The sequence below is a fragment of the Arvicola amphibius genome, chromosome 6 (genome assembly GCF_903992535.2).
Source record: "Arvicola amphibius chromosome 6, mArvAmp1.2, whole genome shotgun sequence".
Classification (NCBI taxonomy): Eukaryota; Metazoa; Chordata; class Mammalia; order Rodentia; family Cricetidae; genus Arvicola; species Arvicola amphibius.
The window spans coordinates 11,213,726-11,240,610 of NC_052052.2; the positions used below are offsets into that span (position 1 = coordinate 11,213,726).

General features: G+C 45.2%; 1 protein-coding gene across 3 annotated transcripts in view; it reads left to right on the forward strand.

The window, feature by feature from the left end:
• Window positions 1–1,375: 1,375 nt before the first annotated feature.
• Spen (spen family transcriptional repressor) overlaps window positions 1,376–26,885 on the forward strand; it is a 75,918-nt gene continuing 50,408 nt past the window's right edge. For all 3 annotated transcript variants that reach the window (XM_038332986.1, XM_038332988.1, XM_038332987.1), the window contains exons 1-3: window positions 1,376–1,677; window positions 17,879–18,199; window positions 22,568–23,044. In XM_038332986.1, coding sequence (XP_038188914.1) covers window positions 1,595–1,677; window positions 17,879–18,199; window positions 22,568–23,044 — 881 coding nt within the window. In that variant the 5' untranslated portion in view covers window positions 1,376–1,594. The remainder of the gene's footprint in view (window positions 1,678–17,878; window positions 18,200–22,567; window positions 23,045–26,885) is intronic.

Consider the following 26,885-nt stretch of genomic DNA (forward strand, 5'->3'; position numbering starts at 1 on the left):
TCAGTACTTGGAGGTTGATGCAGACGTTGAAGACTAGCCTGAGCTATAGGAAACCTTTTATCAAAACACAACCGCTCCGAAAGACCCTTCCAACTTAAGATAAACAAACAAACAACAACAACACAACAGGAAGAACTGGGAACGTAGCTCAGTGATAAAGAGCCCTTGTTAGGCGTGAGCAAGGCCCTTGGTCAGAACCCCGTGTGTACTATGCACATATAGTTTATAGAGACAGAGTTTCTCTGTAGCTTTGGAGCCTGTCCTGGAACTAGCTCTTGTAGAACAGGTTGGCTTCAAACTCAGAGATCCACCTGCTTCTGCCTCCTGAGGGCTGGGATTCAAGGCGTGCGCCACCACCGTCTGGTACACTTCATAATATTTAATGGTACAACTAGACATAGAATCGTGGCTTCAGCTGAAACACCATTTTACTTTTGTGTATGAAGAATTAAAAGAATGAGTTTGCTGACAGTTTTAATGAACTAGATATTCCCCCCTGTTATTCTACAGTTGCCCTTTAAGGCTTTATCTTTCTGTAAGGAGGCCTTTTGTAAAAAGTCAACTGCAAGTTTCAAAAGCCTGGAAAGGTTGGAGGTCTATTTCTCCCTGTTTAAACAAACTATGCCAAACTCTCTGAGGGGAACTGTATGAGACGCCTGTATCATTTCAGCTCTAGTTCTTGCGTACCGTAACTATGAGCAAAGACACATCTTGGAAAAGGTTTCGCAAGCTCCCATATAAAAAAATTGCTTAATGTTACAAGCCAATGATTCTTGGGAGGGATGGGTTCTGCAGCTGTAGTCCCTTGTCTGGGCGGTGAAAAGGGCGTCCTGGTTCCGACCACTTTCCCAAGCAGGCGGGGATCCAGTCGACCGGAAACGGTCAGGGGCGTGACGCAGGGCGGAGAGGGATGGGGACTTTGGCCTCTAGAAACCGCTGGGCCTCGAAACTAACCCGGTTCACTTGTGTTTCCCCAGAGCAACGCCTGAACGCGGGGAAAAAGCAGCCCCAGCATCCCCGGGCACCTCGGGCTGCCAGGCTCCCGCCCCGCTTCGCGCCTGCGCACTAACTTGAGTGCGCGGGTGCCGCTTCCCGGCTCCGCATTCCTCTCACTTCAGGGCCCCGCGCGCCTGCGCGCCAGCTGGGAGGAACTCGGCGTCGGGGCGGGAGGACGCGCGCGCGCCCGCGACCAGGGGGCGGTGGCCAGGCGGCGGGAGGCGGGCCGCGCGCGCCGGTGGGAAGCGTCCGGCAGCCACAGCGCCGGCTCCGTCGTAGTCGCGGCCGCCCGGGTCTCGCTCGCCCCTCCTCCCGCTCCCCCGCCCGCCGCCGCCCGCGCGCATGCGCCGCCGGAGCGCGAGGGTCGGCTTCGGGTGTGTGGTGGCGGCAGAGCGGAGCTGCGAGGCCCGAGAGTCAGAACCTGGGGGAGAGGGATGGTCTCTGCACCGGGGGGAGCCGGAGGAGCCGCCGCCGCTGCCGACGCCACCGCCGCAGCCGCCGCCGCCGCCGCCCCGGCGCCCGCCTCCCAGCGCTGACGGCCGCGTACGAAGCCGGCGAGGGGGAGCCAGCCACCACGGTCGCCGGCACGCCGCCCAGCATGGTCCGGGAAACCAGGCACCTCTGGGTGGGAAACTTACCGGAGAACGTGCGGGAAGAGAAGATCATCGAGCATTTCAAACGGTGAGTGACACGAGGCCCGGGGCCGCGCTGGCACCTCGGGCGCCTCTCCGGCCCGTTGCTGGCCACGGGCGGAGCGGCGACGCGCGGCTGGCTCCGGCTCTCTGGGCGGACGACTGCTGTGCTGCCACCGAGGAAGCGGGAGCAGTGGGTCCCGTGGGGTCGCGTCTTTGCGCGCCACCCCGCAGCACTGCGCGGCCGGCCGGGTCCCGGAGCGCCCGTAGAGCCGGGCTGCGCGGGTGCCGCAGCCGTGCTAGGCATCGTGCGGCACCGGGAGGTGGCAGGCACCCGGAGCAGGGACCGCTCCTCTCCGAAGATTCTTGCAGCGGCAGATGCTTCTGCTGTCGGTGCAGTGGGGTGGAGCGGACTGCCGGGCGCTGGGCAGCGGCGGCTAGATGGGCTGCCCGTGTCCCAGGGCTCGTGGGGAAGGGAGCGTGAACGCCAAGGCGCCGCGGATGCATTCCCGCGCTGCGCTGGTGACCGAGCGGTTTTTACAGGAGATCCAACAACCTCCGAACTCGTTAAGGAAATAGCCAAAAAGTGCAAATCTCTAGCGATTAGGTGTGACTTTTAAGTTTCTCTATTTTTTTTTTTTGCGCGTGAAAGATAAAAACAAATGGTGCTTTTCATAGGTTGGTAGCATTTAGATCTTGTTTGCTCCCAGAAACGTGTGTCCGGTAACTGGTAGAGGCCTCAGAATGCATCCTTACATACAATGAGGATTTATTCATACTTTGACTTATTGAGAAGGAACACAGCAAATCTTTGATCGTCTGTGGAAATTAGTTTTTCCCCATATCGAATATCCTGGAAGGTTCCAAGTTAGGCGTACTTTGAATTTCCACTATCCAGTGTGTGAAGTTACATTAGGGGGAACATTCTCATTAGAGTCAACGTAGGGAAATGGGTTGTGTCGCCGGGTCTGGATCCTCTTTCAGGAGGCCTGGGAAGCGTGAGCGCATTTCTGTCTGTCTGATAGAGGGCCATTGATTCTGTTGGCCGTTGCTGTTACCGGAGTATTAAATCTTGGCCTCTGGAGCGCGCATGTGCGCGTGCCCGCGTGTGAAAAGGAGCTGGGCAGGCCATTCATAACCTGCCGGGCTGTCCTCCGCAGGCCTGGGGGAGGTGCGCTCCGCCCGGGACTGCGGGTGTTTACTACGTGGTTCCTGAGGCGCGGGAGAGAGGGAGGCCTGGGACGCAGTTGGTCTCCGTGCCCCGAGATGAAGGGGGACTGCCGCAACTGGAGCGCGAGCAGATGGGAACTTTCTTTGCCGGTGCTGCTCCACCCCTCACTCGGCCCGGGTCCCTACCCTCTAGGAGCATATCTGTAGTGTTGAGGAGGAAACACTTGGCGGGTTTTTGGAGTGGAAACCCTCAGCGAAGTGCTCTCTTTAATCTCTTGGTGGATCTCCTGTGGGTCTCTACATGGGAAATTGATACGCACCGACATGCAAACACGTGCATTGCCGCATTCGCTCAGCTCCTGTGTTCTGTGGTCAGACTTGACATTTTATATTATGTAGATTTTAGAGACACTGCTTGCCCCAGACTTGGAGTTTGACCCCCCCTGTGCAAGATGATGGAGAGCAGGGAGGAAGTGGTCGGGGGGCGATTCTGGGAGGCTGGGAAGTGTGATGCCACGGTCCGACTGGTGTGAATGACTCTCTAAGATGGCGGCCAGGACCCACTTTATGTGGGAATCGGCAGAGCCGCTCAGAATGCACGGTAGGGAGGGAGGAGGCGCTCAGGAGGGTTGTCTGGAGAGCCCGAGGAACACCGCGCTAGCAGAAGGCTCACCCGCACTTTGCTGACCCTGCGTTTACAGCAGCATTTAGATAGGGCAAAAGCAGATGCTCTTGGTTAAAAAAAAAAAAAAAAAAAAAGCAGGTTATTTGAAGCCTCGGTAGACTTGTGTCCCCGAACCGCCTATTGTAAAGACTACAGTTCTCACTTTCAAAGGAATGGATTTTTATTTGGGTAGTACACCTTTAATGGGTGCAGATCATGAGAAGGTAACAGAAAGTAATCTCTCTCCCTCTTGACCCTGGAATTCCCAGTTCTCATGTTCCTGCATTTAGCCCCAAACAGGTACTCTCTGTTCCTGGTTTCTTGCTTATCTTTCTGCCTACAAAAAATGTTCTAGGCGATCCAGCCGTGGAGTTAAGTTGACCAGCCTTTTATCCCTAATGTGGAATGTGCTTTGTTAAATATGTGATCGCTACTAGGAAGGAAAACAGAATTTAAATTATTTAATCAAAAGGGATGAAAAGGCACCAAAATAAGGAAACTTAATGGCATTCAACCTCTGTGCTTTGTAGACCTCAGAATGAGAAAAATCCATGCGAAACCTGTATTAAAACCGAACCTGAGTGCCTACTTCTACCCTTTTCCCTAGCTGATTGCAACATTAACTAATAACTGTTTTACAGGATTAAGAGGTGTATACTGGGAATACATTACATAAAACGCTCTGAAGATGAATGTTCTTTTAACAGTGGTTAGGCTTTTGCTGTAGGTATTTGGATTAAAAGGACAACAAAAAACCTTGAAGGCTAAATCAGATAGCCTTGGAGGCAGAAATGAAGGTCTCCCCTCAGTTGGTATTTTGATCAGTGCTTTGACTGTACTGAAGATGGAGGGAAGGGTGCTGATTCCCCCCCAAACCCAGCGCCAAAGAAAGGCCGAACCTTAAAACATAAGAGTATTTCTTAAAAATTGGCTTTACCTTCTTGCATATAATAAATCTTCTGTGTTCGTTCTCTTTACAGCTTTCTGTATGCTGAATTAAGAAAATTAAACGACTGTTTCTGAATAGAGTTTTAGTTAACAAAGATTCATTGCAGGGCCACGATGGAAAGTCCTTTCCTTTGTATATTAGCAGAGGTGAAGCGTTGGAGGGAGGAATTGCACAACAATTGGTTGCTGTCTGGTTGGAGAGGTGTGTGCAAAGGCCACTCTTTGAATTGCAATGAGCAAGTGAATAGAACCCTTAATGACCTAAACACTCTTTTTGTCTTACTTTCAGATTTAAGTAAGTCACACACTGGATTTTTCTCATCCACCCATCACTGGTCCTTTATAGACAGGTTAAATATTATATAGCCATTGACTGGGGTGTTCCCTCCTTAAAAACACTTTTTTGTTTGAAATGTTTTAGCACAATGGTTCAGATATCTTTTTGGTCACAAAATAAATAATAGCATATGTTTTCATCCATACTTCCTAGCGAGGATATTCTTAGATGCTATCATTGCTATGTCCTTTATTTGCGATCAGATGGTTTCTTTGATGTCACCTTTAGTTTGGAATGTGGTGACTTTGAGTGTATTTTCATGGTAGACTTTTTTTGTGCTTATTTTGAAAGCTTAGGAAAATTCAGTTATCTTGGAGTAGCATTAAAATTAATATAGAATGCTTAAAATATATTTTATAGTCTGTAAAAAATGTATGTGGCAGGTTAGAGGAAAATAGGGTGTTCTTTTCAAAGAAGGACGCTGGCGTTTGTCTTGGAAAAGGCACTCAACCCAGCCACCTTTGTTCCAGGCTCTTGGTTGCCTTGGCTGGTACTGTTTAGTATGCTTATGAAGAGGTCTCGGGCTTGGTTTATAAGATATTTTTAGCCATGTTAATGCTGAAGCTTTAGAAATCTTTATGTAGAATGCCATAAAGACAGTAGTGGTGACGGGAGCAAAGCCTTGCTGTGTGCTTCCAATTCTCATATTCCTTTAATTTGAAGTATTTGGTTATTTTTTAATTTTATTTTTAAGTTGGTCTTCTCGTACCAGGCTGCCATGGTTGTTATTATTAATTGTATGACCCAGGTTGGCTTTCCCTCAACCTGCCAGGTTCTGGGATTATAAGCCTGACCCAGTAGACCCTACTACATTTTTTAAAGTATTTAATATATTTCATGAAAACTTGAATATCCAGTTGGAGATTATATATTTCTTTTCTATTATTTTTGTTCCCCTTTATTTCAGCCGAGGATGGAACCTGGGTCTCACACATGGCAAGTTCTTACTGTTGGATCCCTGGGTCGAACCTCCAGCATACAAAGGTGTAAAACCTCTCTAGTATTGGTTTGAGCTGCAATCAGCCATTCCAGTGTTTAGAATGAACTATGAAGCTTGAGTAGTCAGAAAAAAATTGACCTTCTAGATTTGGCTATTGGATGATCTCCCCCCCCCCCCCCCAATTTTTTTGAGACAGGGTTTCTTTGTAGCTTTGGACCATATATATATATACATACATACATACACACATACATACATACATATACATATATATTTATTCGTGTTTTGCTTGCCATATATCTGTGCCGCATGCATGTGCATGTCTGGCACCCAGGGAGGCTAGAGGAGGGGAGGGTGTGGATTCCTAGAACTAAAGTTAGAGACCCATGTGGGCACTGGGAACCTAACTCCAGTCCTCTGGCAGAGCAGCAAGTGCTGAGCCATTTCATGCACCCCCAGCTTGTGATTTTTCTGAGTCATACATACTGGTTTTCAAATGTGTGCTCTGCATATTTCAGAGTGTCCTTGTCCACTAAGTTAAAAATTAGTGTGAGGACTTTTGAGTGGCGCTTAACCCCTTTAGTTCTAGAAATCTTTAAATCTGCAGAGGCAGGGAGATCTTTGTGAGCTCTAGGCCCGCCAGGGCTACAGAGTGAGATGCCTTTAATTCCAGCACTTGGGAGGTTGGGAGGCAGAGGCAAGCAAATCTCTATGAGTTTGAGGCCAGCCTGATTTACAGAGTTCCACAGAGAAATTGTCTCAAAAAACAAACACACAAAGCAGACAAAGAATTCACTGAGTTTAAATTAGGATTTTTGTCATTCTACTGTAGATTATTTTTTCTTTTCCTTCCTTCCCTCCCTTCCTCCCTCCCTCCCTCTCTCTCTCTCTCTCTCTCTCTCTCTCTCTCTCTCTCTCTCTCTCTTTCTTTCTTTCTTTTTTTTTGAGACAAGTTTTCTTTGTGTAGCCCTCACTATCCTGGAACTCACTCTATAGACCAGGTTGTCCATGCACTCACAGAGATCCACCTGCCTCTGCTTCCCTAGTGTTGGGATTAAAGACATACAATACACTACCACTGCCTGTTTTTTTTGGGGGGGGGGGGACAGGGTCTCCTTAATGTACCCTTGGCTGGCTCTGGTACTTGATGTATAGCTCAGACTGACCTCCAGTAAGCATAGAGATTCACCTCCTGCCTCTGCCTCACAACTGCTGGGATTAAGCCACCATACTGGGTTGCTTTTTGTTGTTGAGACAGGGTCTTCCTATTCTCAATCTGGCCTTGAATTTGCTAGTTTGACGATGACCTCCTTGTGCTGGGATTTTAGTGTGACCTGTCAGGGCTGGTTTATGTGGTTCTAGGCATCAGACGAGCTAGTGATTCATGCATGGTAGGCAAGCAGCCTATGAAGGGAACTTCCTTTCTGACTTGAGCATTTGGATTCAGTTATTTATGATTTTAAGTATAGAAATTCTGACATGTTGTTTTTGAGACAATCTCATTACATGGAACCAGGCTGGCTTTGAACCGAGACCCTCTTTCCCCATCCTCTCTCCTTCTGAGTTGGGATTACAGGTTTAGCCACCACACCCAGCTTGTGTATTTTCATATTTCAGGAAGTTAGTGCATTCTGAGATAATGCCTGTCTCACTTTGAACTCCCCATGAGTCCCTGCCTCAGCCTGAGTGCTGGAATTATAGGGTGGGCAAACCTGCTCATCGGATGTGCTCTTGTGCTCCAGAATCCTAGCTCGCAGTGCCACATAGACAGTCCTTTCAGCTGTCTGGACTCTAGTTCCCTTCTAATGTGGCAAGCACTCTTTTATCTCTGGGTTCTATTTCTAGTCCATCCTGCACTTCAGAGTTTTAAAGAACACCGCTTCTCAGGATGACTGAGTCTCTCTGGTTTTTCCTTATGACCAGATCAGGCCATGCATTCTTGGAAAGAAAACCACAGGGCTGATGGATTCCCATCTTCAGATTGGATCTGGGGGTAATAACTTGGCTCATTACTGGTGGTTTGTTTTTTGGAAGACTTAGTTATTTTATGTTATGTACATAACTGTTTTGCTTGAATGTATGTGTGTGCCTGGTGCCTGAGGAGATCAGAAGAGAGTATCGAGTCCCTGGAACTGGAGTAACAGACGGTTTTGAGCCACCATGTGGGTGCTGGGAATTGAAGCCCGATCCACAAGAGTGATAAGTATGTAGGGCATTGGTGGCGCACACCTTTAGCTCCAGCACTTGGGAGGCAGAGGCAGTGGCAGACGGATCTCAGTGAGTTTGAGGCCAGCTGGGTCTAAAAAGAGTTCCAGGTCAGTTAGGGCCCTTACACAGAGAACCCTGTCTAGGAGGAGTGGAGGGTGGCATTAAGCGTTCTTAGGCATCCAGCGCCTCTCCATCCTTGTCCTCACTTTGCTTTTAAGTTTGCACTGGGGAGGCCAAGGCAGGCAGATCTTTGTGAGTTTGAGGCCAGTCTGTGAGTTCTAGGACAGCCAGGGCTATGTAAAGAGACTTTCTCTTAAAACAACACAGAAAATTTGCCTAACTAGGTTGGTTTACATACTATAGTCTTCCCCTTGGTGACAGGTACTTGGTGGGAGGTACCTGGGATTGCCTTGGTAGTCAGTCTATCAAGTCTCTGCCTAGCAGCCTCAGCACTGGCCGATAGCTCTTCCTTGTGTTCCATGCCACTGCGATTGTCTTCCTTGGGAGGCTGAGGCAGGAGGATAAATTTGAGCTCAAGGTGGACTCTTAAAGAGAGAATCCCCAACCGCCCCCCTCTTTTGGGGGGTGACTACCTACTGTATCCCCTCATTTTTTTTAAGTGTTTCAGGAATGACAAAGGCTTATTTTTAATATTGTTTGTTAACATCCCAGTTCTAGAAGAAGCATTTTTTTGCTCTGGGTGTAGTTATGCAGAAATAAAAACTTTTAGATTTATTTTTTATTAGTTATAATATGCACTGGTCTCTGTGTGGGTATGTGCTTGTGAGTGCAGGTGCCTGTGGAGGCCAAAGGCATCAGATTCTCTGGAGCTGGAGTTGGTTGCCTGGTTGTGAGATAGCTGCCTTCCATGGGCAGCTCAGACTTGAACTTGGGTCTTCTAGAATAGTGTGTTCTATTAACCTGCTGAACCATCTCTCCAGCCCCCCAAATCACGAGCTCCCCCCCCCCACCCCGCAGAGATTTATTGGTGAGAAACACAGAATGATGGCTACCTCTGAACAGGAAGAGAGACAGCAGAAGAAATCAAAACTTTTTTTTTTTATTTGAGATAGGGTTTCTATGTAGATTTGGAGCCTGTCCTGGAAGTAGCTCTTGTACACCAGGCTGGCCTCGAACTCACAGAGATCTGCCTGCCTCCCGAGTGCTGGGATTAAAGGTGTGGCCACCACCGCCCGGCTAGAAAGCAAGTTCTTTTTTTTAATATATTTTTTTTTATTATGTATGCAATATTCTGTCTGTGTGTATGCCTGAAGGCCAGAAGAGGGCACCAGACATCATTACAGATGGTTGTGAGCCACCATGTGGTTGCTGGGAATTGAACTCAGGACCTTTGGAAGAGCAGGCAATGCTCTTAACCGCTGAGCCATCTCTCCAGCCCCTAGAAATCCAGTTCTTAAGTGCTCAGTTCTGTGGTTTTTTTTTTTTTTCTTGCAGAGCTGTGTGTCATTTGTACACGCGTGTATAATCATGATCATGCAGTTGTGTCTTAACTTCCATTTACTTGCATGTACATATATGTATGCACATCTGTTACGGCAGGCGTGTGGTGACAAGAGGACAACTTGCAGTTCTTTCCTTTTACCGTGGGAATTGAACTCAGACAGGCTTGGTAGCAAGCACTTTTCCTCACTGAGTCATCATACCTGCCTACATGCCATATGATTAAATGAGTCCACATACGATTTTGTGTGTATGGTGTGCATGAATGCAGGCCTGAGCACCAGGCACCCACAACAAGCCCTTTTAAAAATTCACAAATCTGTCTCAAGGGGTGAGAAGTTTTTATCCTCCCCTTTTCTGCATTTATAAATCTCTTCTGAAACAGTGGTGAACGTGACTCCCTTATATATATAGCTTTGCTCACTAGCTATTGTTCTTTGTATCTGATCTCCCAGTTACTTGGACTCCCACCCACTCCTGCCACTTCTGAGGACATGGCCTCTGGAGGATCTTAGCAATTCCTTGGAATCCAGCATGATGAGGCTGGCAAGGAAAAGAAGGTGGCATAGGAAGTGGCTTCGCTGGTTTTGCCCTTTTCTTCTCTGTCAGAGATGTTGCCTTTGGTGCATTTTATAGCAGACTCAGTGCCACCTTGCACTTGGTGTTTGGGGTTTGTTCTGCTTGCACCCTGGGTTTGGGATTAAACAGTTCATTACTCTGGGGTGTGTTTTTTCTCCTGCTGGTCAAATAATTCATTTATCGACTTTCTTATACTATGCTGAGAAGAAGTTTTAGGAAATTCATTATGATGATGTTGCCTTACAATGAATAATGCAGGCAGCAGCCTTCAATGTGGCTTTGGGAAAATCCGTTTCCTGAAGTTTACCATACGGAACATGTACAGCTCTGAACCTCAGTGGAACCCTAGTGTAGCCTTAGTCACCCCCTCTTTTCTTTCAGTAGGATCTTCTGTGGCCATCGATGGGTTCGAATTCACTATGAGGTTGAACATGAACTCGTTTTTTTCCTTTATAACCTGCCCCCTTCTGGAGACAGGGTCTCGCTCTGGAGACCAGGCTGGTCTAGCACTCAGAGATTAACTTGCCTCTGCCACTGGAGGGCTGGGATTAAAGGTGCAAACCATTGCACCAAGAAAGACATACCATTTTTTCTTAAAAATTTATTTATTTATTTTGGTTTTTTGAGACAGGGTTTCTCTGTGTAGCCCTGGTGTTTATTTTTATTTTTTGTGCATTGGTGTTTTGCCATGGGTTTTGGGTCATTTGAAACTGGAATTACAGGTAGTTGTGAGCTGCCATGTGGGTGCTGGGAATTGAACCTGGGTCCTCTGGAAGAGCAGTCAGTGCTTATAACCACTGAACCATCACTCCAGTTCCCAAGATACCACTTTTAAAGATTTATTAGTTTTACTTTCTGTGTATGTTTTCCTGTACCTATGTATATGCATTGTGTGCATGTCTGGTACCCACAGAGGTCAGAAGAGGGCATTGGATCCCCTGGAACTGGAGTTAAGAGATGATTGTGAACCACCATGTGGGTGCGGGGAACTAAACTCATGTCCTCTGGAAGAGCAGCAGGTACTCTTATTTGCTGAGTTCCAATGGAATCTTTCTTAGCCTGAAGCAGTTTTGTCTCAGTGTCCCTAAGTGCTGCTGGGATACAGGCTTTTTTGTTTTGATTTGTTTTTGAGGCAGAGTGGCACAGTGTAGCTCTGGCTGACCCGGAACCTGCTGTGTAGAGCAGCCGGTTGTCCCTCATAGAAATCCACCTGTCTCTGCCTCCCAAGTGCTAGGAATTGAAGGTGTGGGCCACCATGTCCAGCCAGTACTTACTTGCTCTTAACCAAGAAGCCATCACTTCAGCCCTTTGTTTTGAAACAGATCTCAGATGTCTTATTTTATCTATTAGTGTTTCAGTACTTCTCAAATGTAAGTCTATTTAAAGATACCACAGTACTATTATCATCATAATTACACCAAAATGACTAATTCTTCCCTTGTTTTTAAACACGAGTGACTGTTCAAAGCTATAATCCTAAAATAACCTTTTTTTTTTTTTTTTTGGTTTTTCGAGACAGCGTTTCCCTGTAGTTTCTAGAGCCTGTCCTGGAACTAGCTCTTGTAGACCAGGCTGGCCTCGAACTCAGAGATCCGCCTGCCTCTGCCTCCCGAGTGCTGGGATTAAAGGCGTGCGCCACCACCGCCCGGCTTTTTTTCTTTTCTTAAAAAACTGTTCTGCTGTAGTGCAGTGCTGGAAGAGGCCAGAAGAGGGCCTAGGTCAGTGGGTGCTGGAGCTAGGGGCAGCAGTTGTGAGCCACCTGATACAGGTGCTGAGAACTGAACTCGGGTCCTCTGCAAGAGAATTGACTTGCTGAGCTGTCTCACCAGCCCCATGTGAACAATTTTCTTCCCTCTCAAACACAGAGCCTTGTATATAGGCTCCATTGTTGAGCTAATTCCTCAGCCCTTGAGCATCTTATGTTGATTGATTTAGTATTTTCCTCCTCCTTTTTTGGGGGGGGGGTGTTGGTTGGGTTCTTTCCTGTATTGTAGGGATTTTGCATTATAACCAATCTCTGCTGCTTTCCTCAAGGTTATACCACAGCCCAGGGATTTTTGTTTGCTTTGGCAGAAATTGAACATACATCAGTTGTAAATCCTGTCCCCTCCTTCCTTTCCCGGCACTCCAAGGACACGGATAGCTCAGTGTATTAGCTTTTTCTGTAGAGACCAGGAGCCCAATGTGTTGGCTGGCTCACTCTTGTAATCCAGAGATAGAGAGGCAGGAAAATTGCTGCAGGTTCAAGGCCAGTTTGCTCTCCATAGTGGCATCCAGGAAAACCAAACCTGTCTCACCAGCCTTCTCCAAGAAGAAAAAGCAGTGAGGGTGCTCTGGTCAACTGTTGTGCTGGCTTAGGGATATTTTGTTTTGTTTGTTTTCCAAGACAGAATTTTTCTGTCTAGCCCTGGCTGCCCTAGAACTCACTCTGTCGTCCAGGTTGGCCTCAAAACTCTGAGATTTGCCTGCCTCTGCCTCCTGAGTGTTGGGATTTAAAAGGCGTGCACCACCACAATCTGGCTGATTTTGGGTTTTTAACCATCTTTAGTAACTAGAATTTATAAGTCAATTTTATAACATAAATTAATTGCACATTAGATTTTTAATTTCTAGAGGGTTTTTTTATTTTAGAATTTGCATTTCGTGTGTATGAGTATTTTGTCTGCATGTGTATACATGCACCGTGTGTGTCCCTAGTGTCTGTTGAGGTCAGAAGAGGCATCATGTCCCCTAGAACTGGAGTTAACAAAGGATTATGAGCCACCACCTGAGAGCTGGGAACCAAAGCCTGATTTTCTGCAAAAGTAACAAGATCTCATCCACTGAGAGCTCCCTTCCTACAACCGCCCCAGCCTCAGAATCTTGTTTGCAAAGGAGAAGGCAAACTTTGCAGTGACTGGTGGGTGCACCTGGTGCTCCAGGGGCTCAGGAGGGTGACCTACTAGGACAGTCACCAGTGTGAAGCCAAACTGGGCTGTTTTGGAAGATACTGTTTCAAAAAAAAAAAATAGTTGTCAAGTTAAAAAAAAAAAACAAACAACAAAACGAAACAAAAAACTTCAATATCGACAGAGGAGGATCCCCTCCTAACTCTGATTTGCAATAGGATATCATGTAGCTTAGGCAGGTTAGACTTTATACAGCCAAGGACAGAATGGCTGACCTTACTGCAGGTAGCTTTTGAGTGCTGAGATCATAGGTATTTCCTCATGCTTCAAATTTTTTTTGTTTTGAGATAGGGTCTTGCTATAGCCCTTCTCAGCCTCAGAATGTTAGTCTCCCGCCTTAGCTTCCAGACCACTAGATTATAGGGGTGAGCCGCTGTGCCTGGCTATGTTGTGAGTTTTGATCTTTGTGTATATATGTATGCTGGGATTTTAACCCAGGACCTTGTGCATGCTGGGCAAGTACTCTTGTCACTGAGCTATACTCCCCGCTCCTGAGAAACAGTCCTCTAGCTGTAGACAAAGCGGGATTAGGTAGAAAACTTGATGAGTAATTTTCTTTAGTAGGATGTAGTTCTGTTGTTTGTTTCAAGAATGACTCAGGGGCTGGAGAGATGGCTCAGAGGTTAAGGGCATTGCCTGCTCTTCCAAAGGTCCTGAGTTCAATTCCCAGCAACCACATGGTGGCTAACAACCATCTGTAATGAGGTCTGGCGCCCTCTTCTGGTGGGCGGGCAAAATGCTGCACACATAATAAATAAATAAATAAATAAATAAATAAATAAATAAATAAATCTTTAAAAAAAAAAAGAATGACTCAGGGAGGATTGTTGTATAAGTGGGAGGATTGTGCAAATGAAGTATGTGGCAGTTTGTTGTTGTTGCCTATGAGACCAGTTTCAAAAGGTGAAATTAAAATTATTTGTACATTTCTGTTAATCCAGCTAATGAGGGAGAGGTTGAGAGAAATCATTAACTTTTAACGTACCGATGCTTCTTGATTTTGGCTACTAGGGACTGAACCCACTCATACAAGTGAAGCCCGCTCCACCACGGAGGTGCTTCTTGGGCTGCCCTACTGTTACTGTGGTGCTGGGTAGGCTGATGGGGCTCTGCGTGGTTAGTGTTGCTCTGGAAATTGGGTAGCAAGTTTCTTGTGGAGCTGAGGGGTTGGTTTAGACTAAGAACGTCTTCTTTTCATCTTTTAGTAAACTGCAGTTGTAAATTCCATGAAACAAATAGTCTTGCTTTTGTTACCATATAAATCAAGTCCCTAGAACATAACCTCTAAAAATATTTTAAGGGCTGGAGAGATGGCTCAGAGGTTAAGAGCACTGGCTGCTCTTCCTGAGGCCCTGAGTTCAATTCCCCGCAACCACATGGTGGCTCACAACCATCTGTAATGAAATCTAGCGTGCTCCTCTGGCGTGTGGGCATACATGGAGGCAGAATGTTGTATACATAATAAATAAATAAATCTTTAAAAAAATATTTTAAGCTGGGCAGTGGTAGCACGTACCTTTAATTTCAGCACTCAGGAAGCAGAGGCAGGTGGATCTCTGAAGCCAGCCTGGTCTATAAACAAGATCCAGGGCTCTTTTACACAGAGAAACTCTGTCTCAAAAAACCCTCAAAAATTCAAAATTGAGTTATGTATATGTGTGGATATGCACATGGGAGTTAGTGCAGGGGCCCGTGGAGTTTAGCAGGACCAGATCTGCGGAGGCTGGTGTGACACATGCTGTGGACTTGACACTGGTCCTAGGGATTGAACAGGGAACAGATCGTATATACATACACACACACTCTTTCTCACACTCTCACTCCCTCTCTCAATTTTTTATGTGCAGGAGTGTTTGCCTGCCTATATGTCTGTGCACCATTTGTGTGCCTGGTGCCTGTGGAGGCCAGAAGAGAATCCTGGAGCTGTAGTTACAGATGGTTGTGTGGTGCCATGTGTGGGTGCTAGGACCCACACCTAGATCATTTGAAAGAACAGCCTGTCCTGTGCTCTTACCTGTTGAATCATCTCTCTCTAGCCCCTAAAGACTAACTGACTTTCTTCCTTCCATTCTTCCTCTTTCTTTTTCTTCTCTCTTTTTTTTTCTGGGGGTGGGGAAGTTGATGTTTTGAGACAGGGTTTCTCAGTATAACCCTGGCTGTCCTGGAACTCACTTTGTAGACAAGGCTGGCCTCAAACCTGGAGATCTGCCTGCCTCTGTTTCCCAAATACTGGGATTAAAGATGTGGGCCACCACCACTCAATAAGACTTCCACCCACCTATCTATTTCAATTTGTTTAATTTTGGGGGTGGGGTTGCAAGACAGATTTCTCTATGTAGCCTTGACTGTCCTGAAGCTCACAGAGATCTGCCTGCCTCTGCCTCCTAAGTGCTAGGATTAAAGGCATACACCACCACCACCTGGCAAGTTTTTATTTTAAATTATATGTATATGTGTTGGGTTATATGTGGGTATGTAGTGCTTGTGCAGGTGCCCATGAAGGCCAGAAGAGGGCATCAGATTCCCTGGAGCTGGAACCATAGGCAGTTCTGAGTCATTTGACACAGCTTCTGGGAGCCGAGCTCCTGTCCACTGCAAGAGCAGTGCATATTTTGAACCACAGGGCCATCTCTCCAGCACCCAGAACATCACTTTTAAAGCCATGCAGCCTCAGTCTCTACTGGGTCTCAGGCTTTTCTTCTGCTATGTTGCTGAGTTCCCACACGGAGCCTCTGAGGTCATTAACAAACTGAAATTGCATTCTTCAGGGAACTTCTAAGGACTGTTAATGTTTACTATAGACACTTTAGAAAGTTGAAAGACTAAACCGTGAGGAAACCCTGACAATATTTTGGATCTTAGTGGATTAGTCAGCCCTCTGGGTTTAGCCAGATATGGATGGAAAATGGTGTATGTAAAACACACACACACACACACACACACACACACACACACACACACACACACACACACACAAATCTCTGGGGGCTGGAGAGATGGCTGAGTAGTTAAGAACACTTGTTCTTGAAGATACCTCAAGTTCAACTCCCAGCACCGTCAGTAATTCCAGTTTCAGCCCCTCTTCTAACATCTGAAGGCACCAGACCTACACATGGTGCAATATACATATACAGACAAAAAAAAACATTCATACATATAAAATAAAATAATTATAAAAGAGAAAAGTTACCTCTGGCTGAGTGAAGTGACATGTACCTTTAATTGCAGTACCCAGGAGGTGGAGGGTTTGAGTTTTTAATAGTCACAGGCTAGCTGGATAATTACAGTAAAACATCTAGATTTCTTTCCTGTCCTCCCCTCCAACAGGGTCTCCTGGAGCTTAGGCTAGTTTCAAACTTGCAGATAACTAAGGGTGGTCTTGAATTCCGGATCCTCCTGCCTCTACCTTTCAAGTATTGGGGTTACAGGATCAAGATTATAGGTATGTGCCACCCCACAGGAAATCTACTTTGTCAAAGCATTTTGTCCATTTAATTAAAAAGTGAGTTTAGTCATGCACAATGACACAGACCTTTAGTTCCAGCACTTGGGGAGGCAGAGGCAGGTAGATCTCTGAGTTCGAGGCTAAACCTGGTCTGCACAGTGAGTTCCAGGACAGCCAGGGCTATACAGAGAAACCTTGACTCATTAAAACAAAACAAAAGAAAAAAGAAAAAAAAAAAACAAAAAACAGGCAATAGGCTTGGGTTGCAGGTCAGCTGGCAAAATGCTTGCTTAAGCACACAAGTTCCTAACATTGCACAAACAGTTCATGGTGGTGTGCATACCTGTGAGTCCAGCCCTTTAGGAGCCCTGAAAGCTCAAGGTCACACATTTCTAGTGAGTTTGAGGACACTATAGAGTTCCTGAGCCTCTCCCCCCAGAAGACATAAAGTACAGTTATTGGATGGCTGAATGAGTAAAGGGGAGAGTGCTTACCAAGTCCAACAATCTGAGTTTGATCTTCAGAACCCACACAGTGGAGGAAGGAGAAAAACCAACTCTGGGAAAGTTGTCCTTTGGCCACCACCTGTCCACCGTATCATGTGGACGTTTACACGAGTACACAAATAAATAAAGTGTTTCTTTGTGAAGTAGACTGTCTATCTCATGAGTTCTAGAACATGCCATGTAGCCAGGCTGGCAATAATTCTCAACCTTCTTGCCTGTATCTTCTGAGTGTCTGGACTGTAGTCATTATGTTACCAGATCCCACTTCAATATTTTAAAGCCACTTTAATTTTATTTTAGGTTTAATAATCTTTGTTACAATGTAAAGATGACTTAAGAACTTTTGAGGGGTTTGTTTTAGTTAAGTGTTCTGGAAAGGTTAATTTAGTTTTAGAAATACAAATGAGAGAAATAAAAATAATGATGTGGCAGCCAGGCAGTGGTGGCACACGTTTTTAATCCAGCACTCATGAGGCAGAGGCAGGTGGATAACTGTGAGTTTGAGGCCAGCTTTGTCTACAGAGTGAGTTCCAGGACAGCCAGAGATACACAAAAAAACCCTGTTTCGAAAAACAAACCAAACCAAACAAGATGTGCAAATATTTGTCTCAGAGAGTATAAAACCTGTTAAGTGCAAATGAGCTTTCAAAAATTGAGTGATACTGTGTGTGTGCTTTAAGTGGGAGACATTTAAATAGCTATTTTGGGACCTGGGGAGATAACTCAGTTTGTAAAGTACTTGCTGTTCAAACACAGAGACTGGTGTTTGGCCCCTAGTACCTTCATGATGCTAGACATCCTTGCTGGTTTCCCATCTAGCCAGATCAAGCTCAATACCCTGTCTCAGAAAATGAGGAGGGGGAGTAAGACTCCTGATGTGGATCTCTGGCCTCCCCGCACCATGAACATTTACAAATAGGTACCCCCAAGAAAAAGCCACTTTGTAGTTCATGTTCCATACATATACAATGTAAATTACTTCAAAAGGAAACATTGTGGGATGGTATTGATACACACAAATAACTTTACTTCATTTTTTTCCAGATATGGCCGCGTGGAAAGTGTCAAAATTCTCCCCAAGCGGGGGTCTGAAGGAGGAGTGGCTGCCTTTGTGGATTTTGTGGACATCAAAAGTGCACAGAAAGCTCACAACTCAGTCAACAAAATGGGAGATAGAGACCTACGCACGGATTATAATGAACCAGGCACTATTCCAAGTGCTGCTCGGGGATTGGATGATACAGTTTCCATAGCATCTCGTAGTAGAGAGGTTTCTGGGTTCAGAGGAAGTGGTGGAGGGCCTGCTTATGGCCCCCCACCATCACTTCATGCACGAGAAGGACGCTATGAACGGAGACTCGATGGGTAAGTTCCAAGGTTTTTGTAGGCAGGTATTTTGTATTTGATGTGGTGAGAAACAGAAACTCAAATTTAGGGGCCCCAGATGGATTTAAAGTTTTGGGCATTCTCATGTTTCCTATTTTGGGTTGGAAACGGAAGTGATGTCTGTCCCAGTGGCTGGTACTTCATGGAACCACAGAGGATATTTCCTGCAGCAGATTGGATATCTACTCCTGAGCTAACGTGGTGGAAGAGATCCTGCAGCATCATCAATTTTGGAGTTACCTGGCTTCTAGAAGGAAGTATCCCTCCTGTTGGATATTATCAAGGCCTTCCTTGGATATATCCTTACTTACCAGATGGAGCTATTTGGCTACTGGTTTTGTCTTCGGGCTATGTGGAATATTTCCGGAATATCAGAGCCTGCAGATCTTTTACAAGCTGATAAGCACCTCTCAGTTTTCAGTATGCAAAGTCTACAAACAAATTGGATTGTCACAAAATATCTAGCAGATCGTTGATTCAACCCTTTGGATACTACAACCAGTACTTGATACTTGAGCATGGAAATGTGTACCTGGGTGAGGAAAAACAAAGGCAATGCTGGATTTTTCCCTTTTGGATATATTCAATTTCTGTGGAATTACACTCAATGGAATGGGGAAATAGGAATGATGGACATTCGTAAATGCTGGAGTACAGCTGCCTCCTAACTGCCGGAATGTATGGGATGCTACCATCTCAGACTCCATTAGCCGAGGGGAGGAGGATTACTGTCCACTTCTTAAGCAGGTTGCCACCCTGTTGAAGGACCTTTAGCTTTGAACACAACACTATCAGTTGTGGATACAGCAGTCACATTGACTGGGCTGGATGTCTACAAAAGTGGACAGTTGTCAGCAACTTTGTTCCTCATTCACTGGAATTGTAGAGAGATTTTCCTCGATGCCAGCTGCCTGATCGTGTGGTGTATAGGGCTGCAGATTTTTATGAATGTGGATCAATTTATAATTGTCTACTATCTCAAGAAAGAAGTCTGGGGGTTTGAGAGTTACAGTTTGTCTGGGACTACTTGCTTCCTGTGGAATTATTTGTCTGGTCACTAAGATTTTTTTTCTTGTGGTTCATCTAAATATCATTTGACACCTTTGCCCACTAAGAAGGTGGATTACCCCTGTAAGAGGGGCCAAAATTGGGGAAGTTATGTTCACAATTCTCTCCCTAGATTTAATTGGGATTATAGGTCGTGTTTCCACAGTTGGAAAAGGTTGGTATGTCCTGACCTGTGTATATTAGCCCCTCTTCTAACCCAAGTCACACCCTTTCTTTCCCCCACTAACTTTAGATGCATTTAGTACTAATAGATGAATCCAAGACTAGCAGTCAGATCTCAGCTCTGCTTCTCTCATGCCTGCCTCTGTATCTTCTAAATGGATAAGAGCTGCACATGCTTATGAAATGCCAGCTGTAGCAGTAACTGTCTATTGCTTCTGTTACATCATTAATTATGGCTTTACCAATTAACATTTGGTAGTGTGCAGAATTGACCTATTACAATGTTTTCGTGTAAATCTAAAGGAAACCTTGTTAGACACTAAAAATTTTCAAGTTTCGGGATTGTAGTTAATGAAAAAGGAAAATAATGTTATTTAATATCCTTCAGAAGAAAATATATTGCTGATCCCTTCTCCCTTTGCCAGCTTAGTTTTCCATATTGGCAGAAAAAAAGAAAAAAGAAAAAAAAAAAAAGCAAAAATAGCCTATCAGGAGTTCGTGGAGATGGCTCTGTAGATAAGATGCTCTCCATGGGACCACAAAAACCTGGACTCAGATCCCTAGGACCCAGTGACAGCCTGGCACGGTGATGTGCAGCCAGATGGGGAGCTGGAGACGGGGACTCTTGGAGCTTATTGGCCAGCCAACTTAGCTCATTTGGCTAGCTCCAAGTTCAGTGAGAGACCCTGTCTCCAAAACTAAGATGTAGGATGAGTGCGGTGACATACCCCTTTAATCCCAGTACTGGAGGCAGAGGCTGGTGAGTGTCTCTGAGTTCTAGGCCAGCCTGGTCTACACAGTGAGTTCCAGATCAGCCAAGGCTACAAAATGAGAATGAAAATAAGGCATGGAATGGTCAAGGAAGGCACACCCTGTGTGTCTTCCACGTGGATACGTGGAGATGCATATGTGTGTGCAGACACATCCACAAGGTGTAGATTAGTAGGGCTGGTACTAAGTGAAACGCTGAGGGAAAGGGACTGCAGATGGAGATACTGGGAATCTGGGGATGGATTGAGAGAATGATGGTGATTCTTAGAGAACGTTGGATATTAGCCTTGTTGGAGAGATTCTAATTCTTTATCTCTCAGGATTCTTTCTTTCTTTTGATAGAAGATTGATAGTGGGTGAGGTTGTAGAACAGCTCCAGTGACTTGTGCCCATGCCCTGCAGAAGTAGAGAACTTAGAATTTCTTAAGAGAGTAGGGCTTTTCCTTCCTTCCTTGTTTTCCCTTTGGTTTTGTTGGGTTTTTTTGAGACAGTCTCACTGGCATCACAGTAACAGTCTCGCCTGTCTCTGCCTCCCATGCCCGGTGTGCACTCTTATACATGCATTACATCCTGTATTCTTGGGCTGCTGAACATCAACATCCTAACTAAAAATCTCAGGGAACTGAGGATGTCGCTCAGTGGTAGAACACTTGGCCCACATGTCCAGAGCCCTGGATTGGACCTCAGAACTGTAAAACCAAAGCCAGTATTGTTAAGTCAGGTCATGACTAATAGCTGTTCACGAGTAGCTCACCGTTGCCATCTTTGCCAGTTTTATCTTGGGCACCTGTGATACAGTCAAAGCCAAGAGAACCTATTTTTTCCAGTCATTAAACACATATATTAAGAAAAATTAGTTATGGTATAAGTACTTAAAAATTATGTAGCAGCCGGGAGATAAAAAGTTTTCATTCAGGGCTGGAGAGATGGATCAGAGGTTAAGAGCAGTGACTGCCCTTCCAGAGGTCCTGAGTTCAATTCCCAGCAACCACATGGTGGCTCACTGCCATTTGTAATGAGATCTGGTGCCCTCTTCTGGCCAACAAGGATACAGACAGACAGAACACTGTATACATAATAAATAAACAAATCTTAAAAAAAAGTTTTCATTCTTAGGTAAAGTTATGCAGACAGTCTTATACAACATCCCAATATTTTGATATCTTAATTGTTTTTAAGCTGCCAGTCTGAAATATAATTGTTTGGGCAATTTATATAGCTTAATAATTTATTCAGAGGACCCAAGCATCAAAATTAATGAGAGGCCTGATAGTTGTGAGATGTGCCTTATAGCACTGATTCCTAGGGAGAGTGAAGCAGTAGGATTGAAAGTTCAACTCTAGGACTGGAGAGATGGCTCAGTGGTTAAGAGCACTGCCTGCTTGTCTAAAGGTCCTGAGTTCAATTCCCAGCAACCATATAGTGGTTTACAACCATCTGTAATGAGATCTGGTGCCCTCTTCTGGCCTAGAAGCATGAATGTGGGCAGAACACTGTATAAACAATAAATAAATAAATCTTAAAAAAAGAAAGAAAAAAAGAAAGTTCAAATCTAGCCTGGGCTGTATAGCAAGACCCTGTCTCCAGGGGACGAAAAGTTCAGGAGTAAGAAAACACTGCGTTTGAATTGTTTGGTTTGTTTGGCAGTCCTCCTGCTGCAGAACGTGGGCTGTCGAAGGCGTCAATGTTTTCCTCAGTGCAGTACCCAGATGTGTTCTGAAATAAACTGCAAGTAAATAGAAGTCTAGTATATGTTTTATTCAGTTGAAACTAAAAAAAAAAAAAAAAACTCCAACATTAAGCTGGGCCTGGTGGGTGCATTTCCTTTAATCCCAGCATTTGGGGCTGATCTCTGAGTTGGAGGCCAACCTATCAGGGTATAAACTGGGTGTTGTGCATTGTGGTACATACCTGGTGCTTAGGAGGTGGATATAGGATCAGAAGTTTAAGGTCATCCTTATATACATACATAGGGAGTTTGAGGTTAGCCTAAGCTATGAGACTGTCAAAAAAAAACAACCGCAAAACTCCCCAAAACAACCAAACAATGTTATTCACAACACATACACACACCCTTTTATACAAGTTGAAAAATCTCCCATAAGGGATCATTTGACATGCAGAACACTACCGAGGAAGGCCAGCCCAATATAAGTAAAAACGATGCTCACTAGTGAAGTTTTCAAGTCAAGTAAAATGTTGAGCTTGTCAATGTTTGCTTACTAAGGTCCGTGCTGTGTAGAGAGTGATGAGGTGCAAAGGCAACTCTGCAATGGATGTTTGCATGACTTGCTTTCAGTTTTGCTTGCTCCTTTCTGATTAAATATTTTCCCCTCCTAAATGCAGGGCTTCAGATAACAGGGAGCGTGCTTATGAACATAGTGCCTATGGACACCATGAACGGGGGACAGGAGCATTTGATCGGACAAGACATTACGATCAGGATTACTATAGAGACCCTCGAGAGCGGACTTTACAACACGGGCTCTATTACACTTCTCGGAGTCGAAGTCCAAACCGCTTTGATGCTCATGACCCCCGATATGAACCTAGGGCTCGAGAGCAGTTTACACTGCCCAGCGTGGTACACAGGGATATCTACAGGGACGACATTCCCCGGGAGGTACGAGGCAGAAGGCCAGAGCGCAGCTACCAGCACAGCAGGAGTCGGTCACCACATTCGTCCCAATCTAGAAACCAGTCTCCGCAGAGGCTGGTTAGCCAAGCGTCCAGACCCACCAGGTCCCCCAGTGGCAGCGGCTCTCGAAGTAGATCCTCCAGCAGTGAGTCGATGAGCAGCAGCACCAGCACCAGCACCGACAGGTAGGTGCAGCCATCCGTCTGCTCAGCGTGCCCCTGATGCATTCTCAGATGCTCAGGGCAGGGCTAATGGTGTTGATTTTCTCTCTCTCTCTCTCTCTCTCTCTCTCTCTCTCTCTCTCTCTCTCTCTCTCTCTCTCTCTCTCTCTCTCTCTCTCTCTCATTTTGGTATTTTTCAGGACAGGGTTTCTCTGTGTAGACCTGGCTGTGCTGGAACTCCCTCTGTAGACCAGGCTGGCCTCGAATTCAGAGATTTGCCTGCCAGGTGCAGGGATTAAAGGTGTGCATCAGCATTGCCCAACGGTACTTCATTTTTGAAGAAAGTAATCTTGGATTATATGTTTAATGAGTAGCATGCAGGCATTGATTGAATTAACCAGAATCTAGCTGATGGTTTACCAGTGCTGTCTTATCCCTTACATGTTTGAGGTTAAATTGCTAAAAAAGAAGAGAAATAGTGACAGGAACCTGGTGAGGCAGATTTTGTGACAGTGGATCTCTGAGGACTTTCTTTTCTTTTCTTTGGGGGTGGGGAAGGAAGTGGTGTGAGACAGGGTTTCCTCTGTGTAGCCCTGACTGTCCGGGAGCTCTCTCTGTAGATCAAGTTGGCTTTAAACTTACAGAGATCCTCCTGCTTCTGCTCCCGAGTGCTGGCATTAAAGGCATGCATCACCATGCCTGTCTTATTTTTATTTAAATGTGTGGCGTCAACTTCTCATTGTGGATGAGCATTTCTAAAAGCTGTTTGGGTAAATGTGTTGGTAGAATACATTGTTTATTGTCATTGGGCAAACCACCTTTAATCGTATTTTTTTTTTGTTGTTGTTGTTGTTGTTTTTTTTCTTCGAGACAGGGTTTCCCCTGTAGTTTCTAGAGCCTGTCCTGGATCCAGGCTGGCCTCGAACTCAGAGATCCGCCTGCCTCTGCCTCCCGAGTGCTGGGATTAAAGGCGTGCGCCACCACCGCCCTGCTGCTTTAATTTTATTATTACAGTGTGCTTTACCACATTTATAAATGCATTCATTCCTTCACCCAGGGTTACCGTTTTGTTTTCCAAGGCTGAGATAATGAATTTATTGGGATTTTTTTTGTATCAAGTTTTATGTTAAAGTTGAGCAATAGTAAGTTGAAGGCTGTCTTAACAAGGAGACTTAGCAGTCACACTGTGTGGATTCCACAGTTACAGAGTTCAGTAGATAGTATATTCTTTATGTAACTGGATAGTTTGCTTGTGATTCCTGGGCCTCAACTTTCTTATTGTGTATATGAACCATACTTTAGAAGTAGGTATGGTGGCATCTGTCACGGCTACTACACAGGAGGTTAAGGCAAGAGAGTCCATACCCTGCCTACAGGGTAAAACCCTGTTTGAATCTGCTACTCCTCATAGCTGAACAACCCCAAATTCTCAGAAAACAAGTGAGACTTATTTATTGTATTAAAATGAAAACGGCACGTAATGTGCTTACTCCAACCTCAGAATATAAACTCTCCTGTGTAGCCAGCAGCTCTTCCTACTTCACGATGCTGTCAGGCCTGAGCATCTCCTCGTCCTTTCTATTTAGACTGTTAAACCAGGTGCCCTACGGTAAATTTAGGTGGTACATATTATATAAACTTGGAGGACACAGCTTCTTTGACCTGTTTAAAAAAAAGTCTGGATTTGAGCTGGAGATTTGATTCAGCTGCACGCACATGGTAGATCACACCTGTCTGTAACTCCTGTTTCAGGGGATCCAACACCCTCATAGTGCAGGAAAAACACCAATGAAAATTTTTTTTAAAAAAAAGTGCTTAGATTTAAGAGAAGCAAATGGTCACATAATTGAATAGCTCTCAGGCATCCTAAATTGTCTAATTCAGAATAATAAAGTGGAAATTTTAGCCTCACCTTCCTAATCTAGCTGTGATCTCAATATTTGGGAAATTGCCATATTTGAGTGGCGCAGGCACTTAACTTATGGAAGTCAGAGAAGTTAGATTGGCTTGTTGTCTAGACGAATGGTTTATGAAGCTAACCCTCTTAACAGATCAGAGAACCTCATTGTTTCGTTCTCCTGCCTGGGGTTGCTTAAGATACTCATGTTTTTGTCATTTCTTTGAAACCTGCCATTGAAGGAATCCCTCAGTGTTCGATTGGGTTAGAACTTCCCTGACGTGTGTGCATGTTGATGTTGGTGTCTGGGTTGAAGCGTTTACTGAAGTGTGTGTGGGCGCTTATGTCAGTGTCTGGGTCAGAGCTATCGCTGAAGATGTGCGGATGCTGATGGTGATGGCAGGGAAGTCTGTGATGTGAAGCTCTGGGCAGCCTTGCACTGAACGCGTGGTTACAGTCTGAGTGGGACTCAAAGTTTAAATGCAGAAGTGATCTGATGCTGCTGATGGAGCTAATCCTTGTTCACACAGGGTTTTTGTTTGTTTGTTTGGGGTTTTGGTTTTTGGAGAAAGGGTTTCTCTCTGTAGCTTTGGAGCCTGTCCTGGAACTCATTCTGTAGACCAGACTGGCCTCGAACTCACAGAGATAGGCCTGCCTCTGCCTCCCAACTGCTGTGATTAAAGGCATGAACCACCACCTCCAGCCCTGTTCTTAGTTTTTAAGAGCTGTCTTGCTGACTTTCTGAACTTGAAGAAAGGCAGGATGTACCTGGAAACGACTTAAGGACTAAATCTCTGGGAGAAAGTGGTGAGCAAGAAGATACTGGGGATGACTGTGGCAGGTGACTGTGTCTAGGTTTAACTTCTTACATAGAGGATGCGAGCTGAGGGTCTGGAAGACCACATCTGACCAGCTGAGCAGTTTGATTTGCCTTTTTTACACAGTGTTTTATATGTTTAAAATTTAGAACTTTAGGGCCGATTTGTGCTCCTTGTACTGGTAAGTCATATCATAATAAGGAGGCCAAGGATTCAAGCTTGCTACTTGAGGACAGCTCTCCATGGGTTTGGAGAAGGGTCATTGATGATTCTTGCTCTGCTCCTACACGCCATCCCCAGGGTCTCATGTATCCTAGGCTAGCCTCAAACCTATCATGTAGTGGAGGATAACCTTCCTATTTCTACCTCCTCCATGTTGGAATTACAAGTGTATGATATCATGTCTTGTTTTGGAGTTCTATAGGTTGAGCCTGGGCTTTCTATGTGCCAGGCAATCCTGCTACTTACTGAGCTGTGTCTCCGGCTTAATTCTGCCTGGTTAAGTGTTTTTCACCTTTGAAGAGGTTCTAATACATTTTTTGGGTCATTGATTTCCTTTCCTATATAGTAATACAGAAAACACACACATGGTTTCTTTTTCTTTAGTAGAGGGAACACAAGATGGATTGTGTTCATAATTCACATACACATTTTTGTTTGTTTTTCAAGAGAGGTTTTCTCTGTGTAGCCCTGGCTGTTCTGGGACTAGCTGTGTAGACCAGACTGGCCTCGAATTCTCAGAGGTCTGTCTGCCTCTGCCTCCCTAGTGTTGGGATTAAAGGTTTGCACCACCACCTCCTGCACAATTAATTCCCTTGATCAAGGTAACACACCCCACAGCAGTCTTTTCTGGATCTGCCATAGTTTAGCCATTACCTAAGCCTCAAATTAGCTTATTGATTTCCTTCTGTTAAAGTGTGACTGACAGCGGCTTCGTGATGACAGTTTGGTGTCTATGTATAGAGCAGTGGGAGGTCAGAAAGGTTATCTAACTCTTGAGACCTAGGGTAGCACTGGTCAGGCTGTGACAGATATGTAGAAGTAGAGAAAAGAAGAAAGGCATTTTAATTTTGACAGAAATAATCTAAATGTTTTGAGATCAGCAAATAATTTGTGCGTGTGTGTGTGTGCGTGCGCGCGCGCGCGTGTG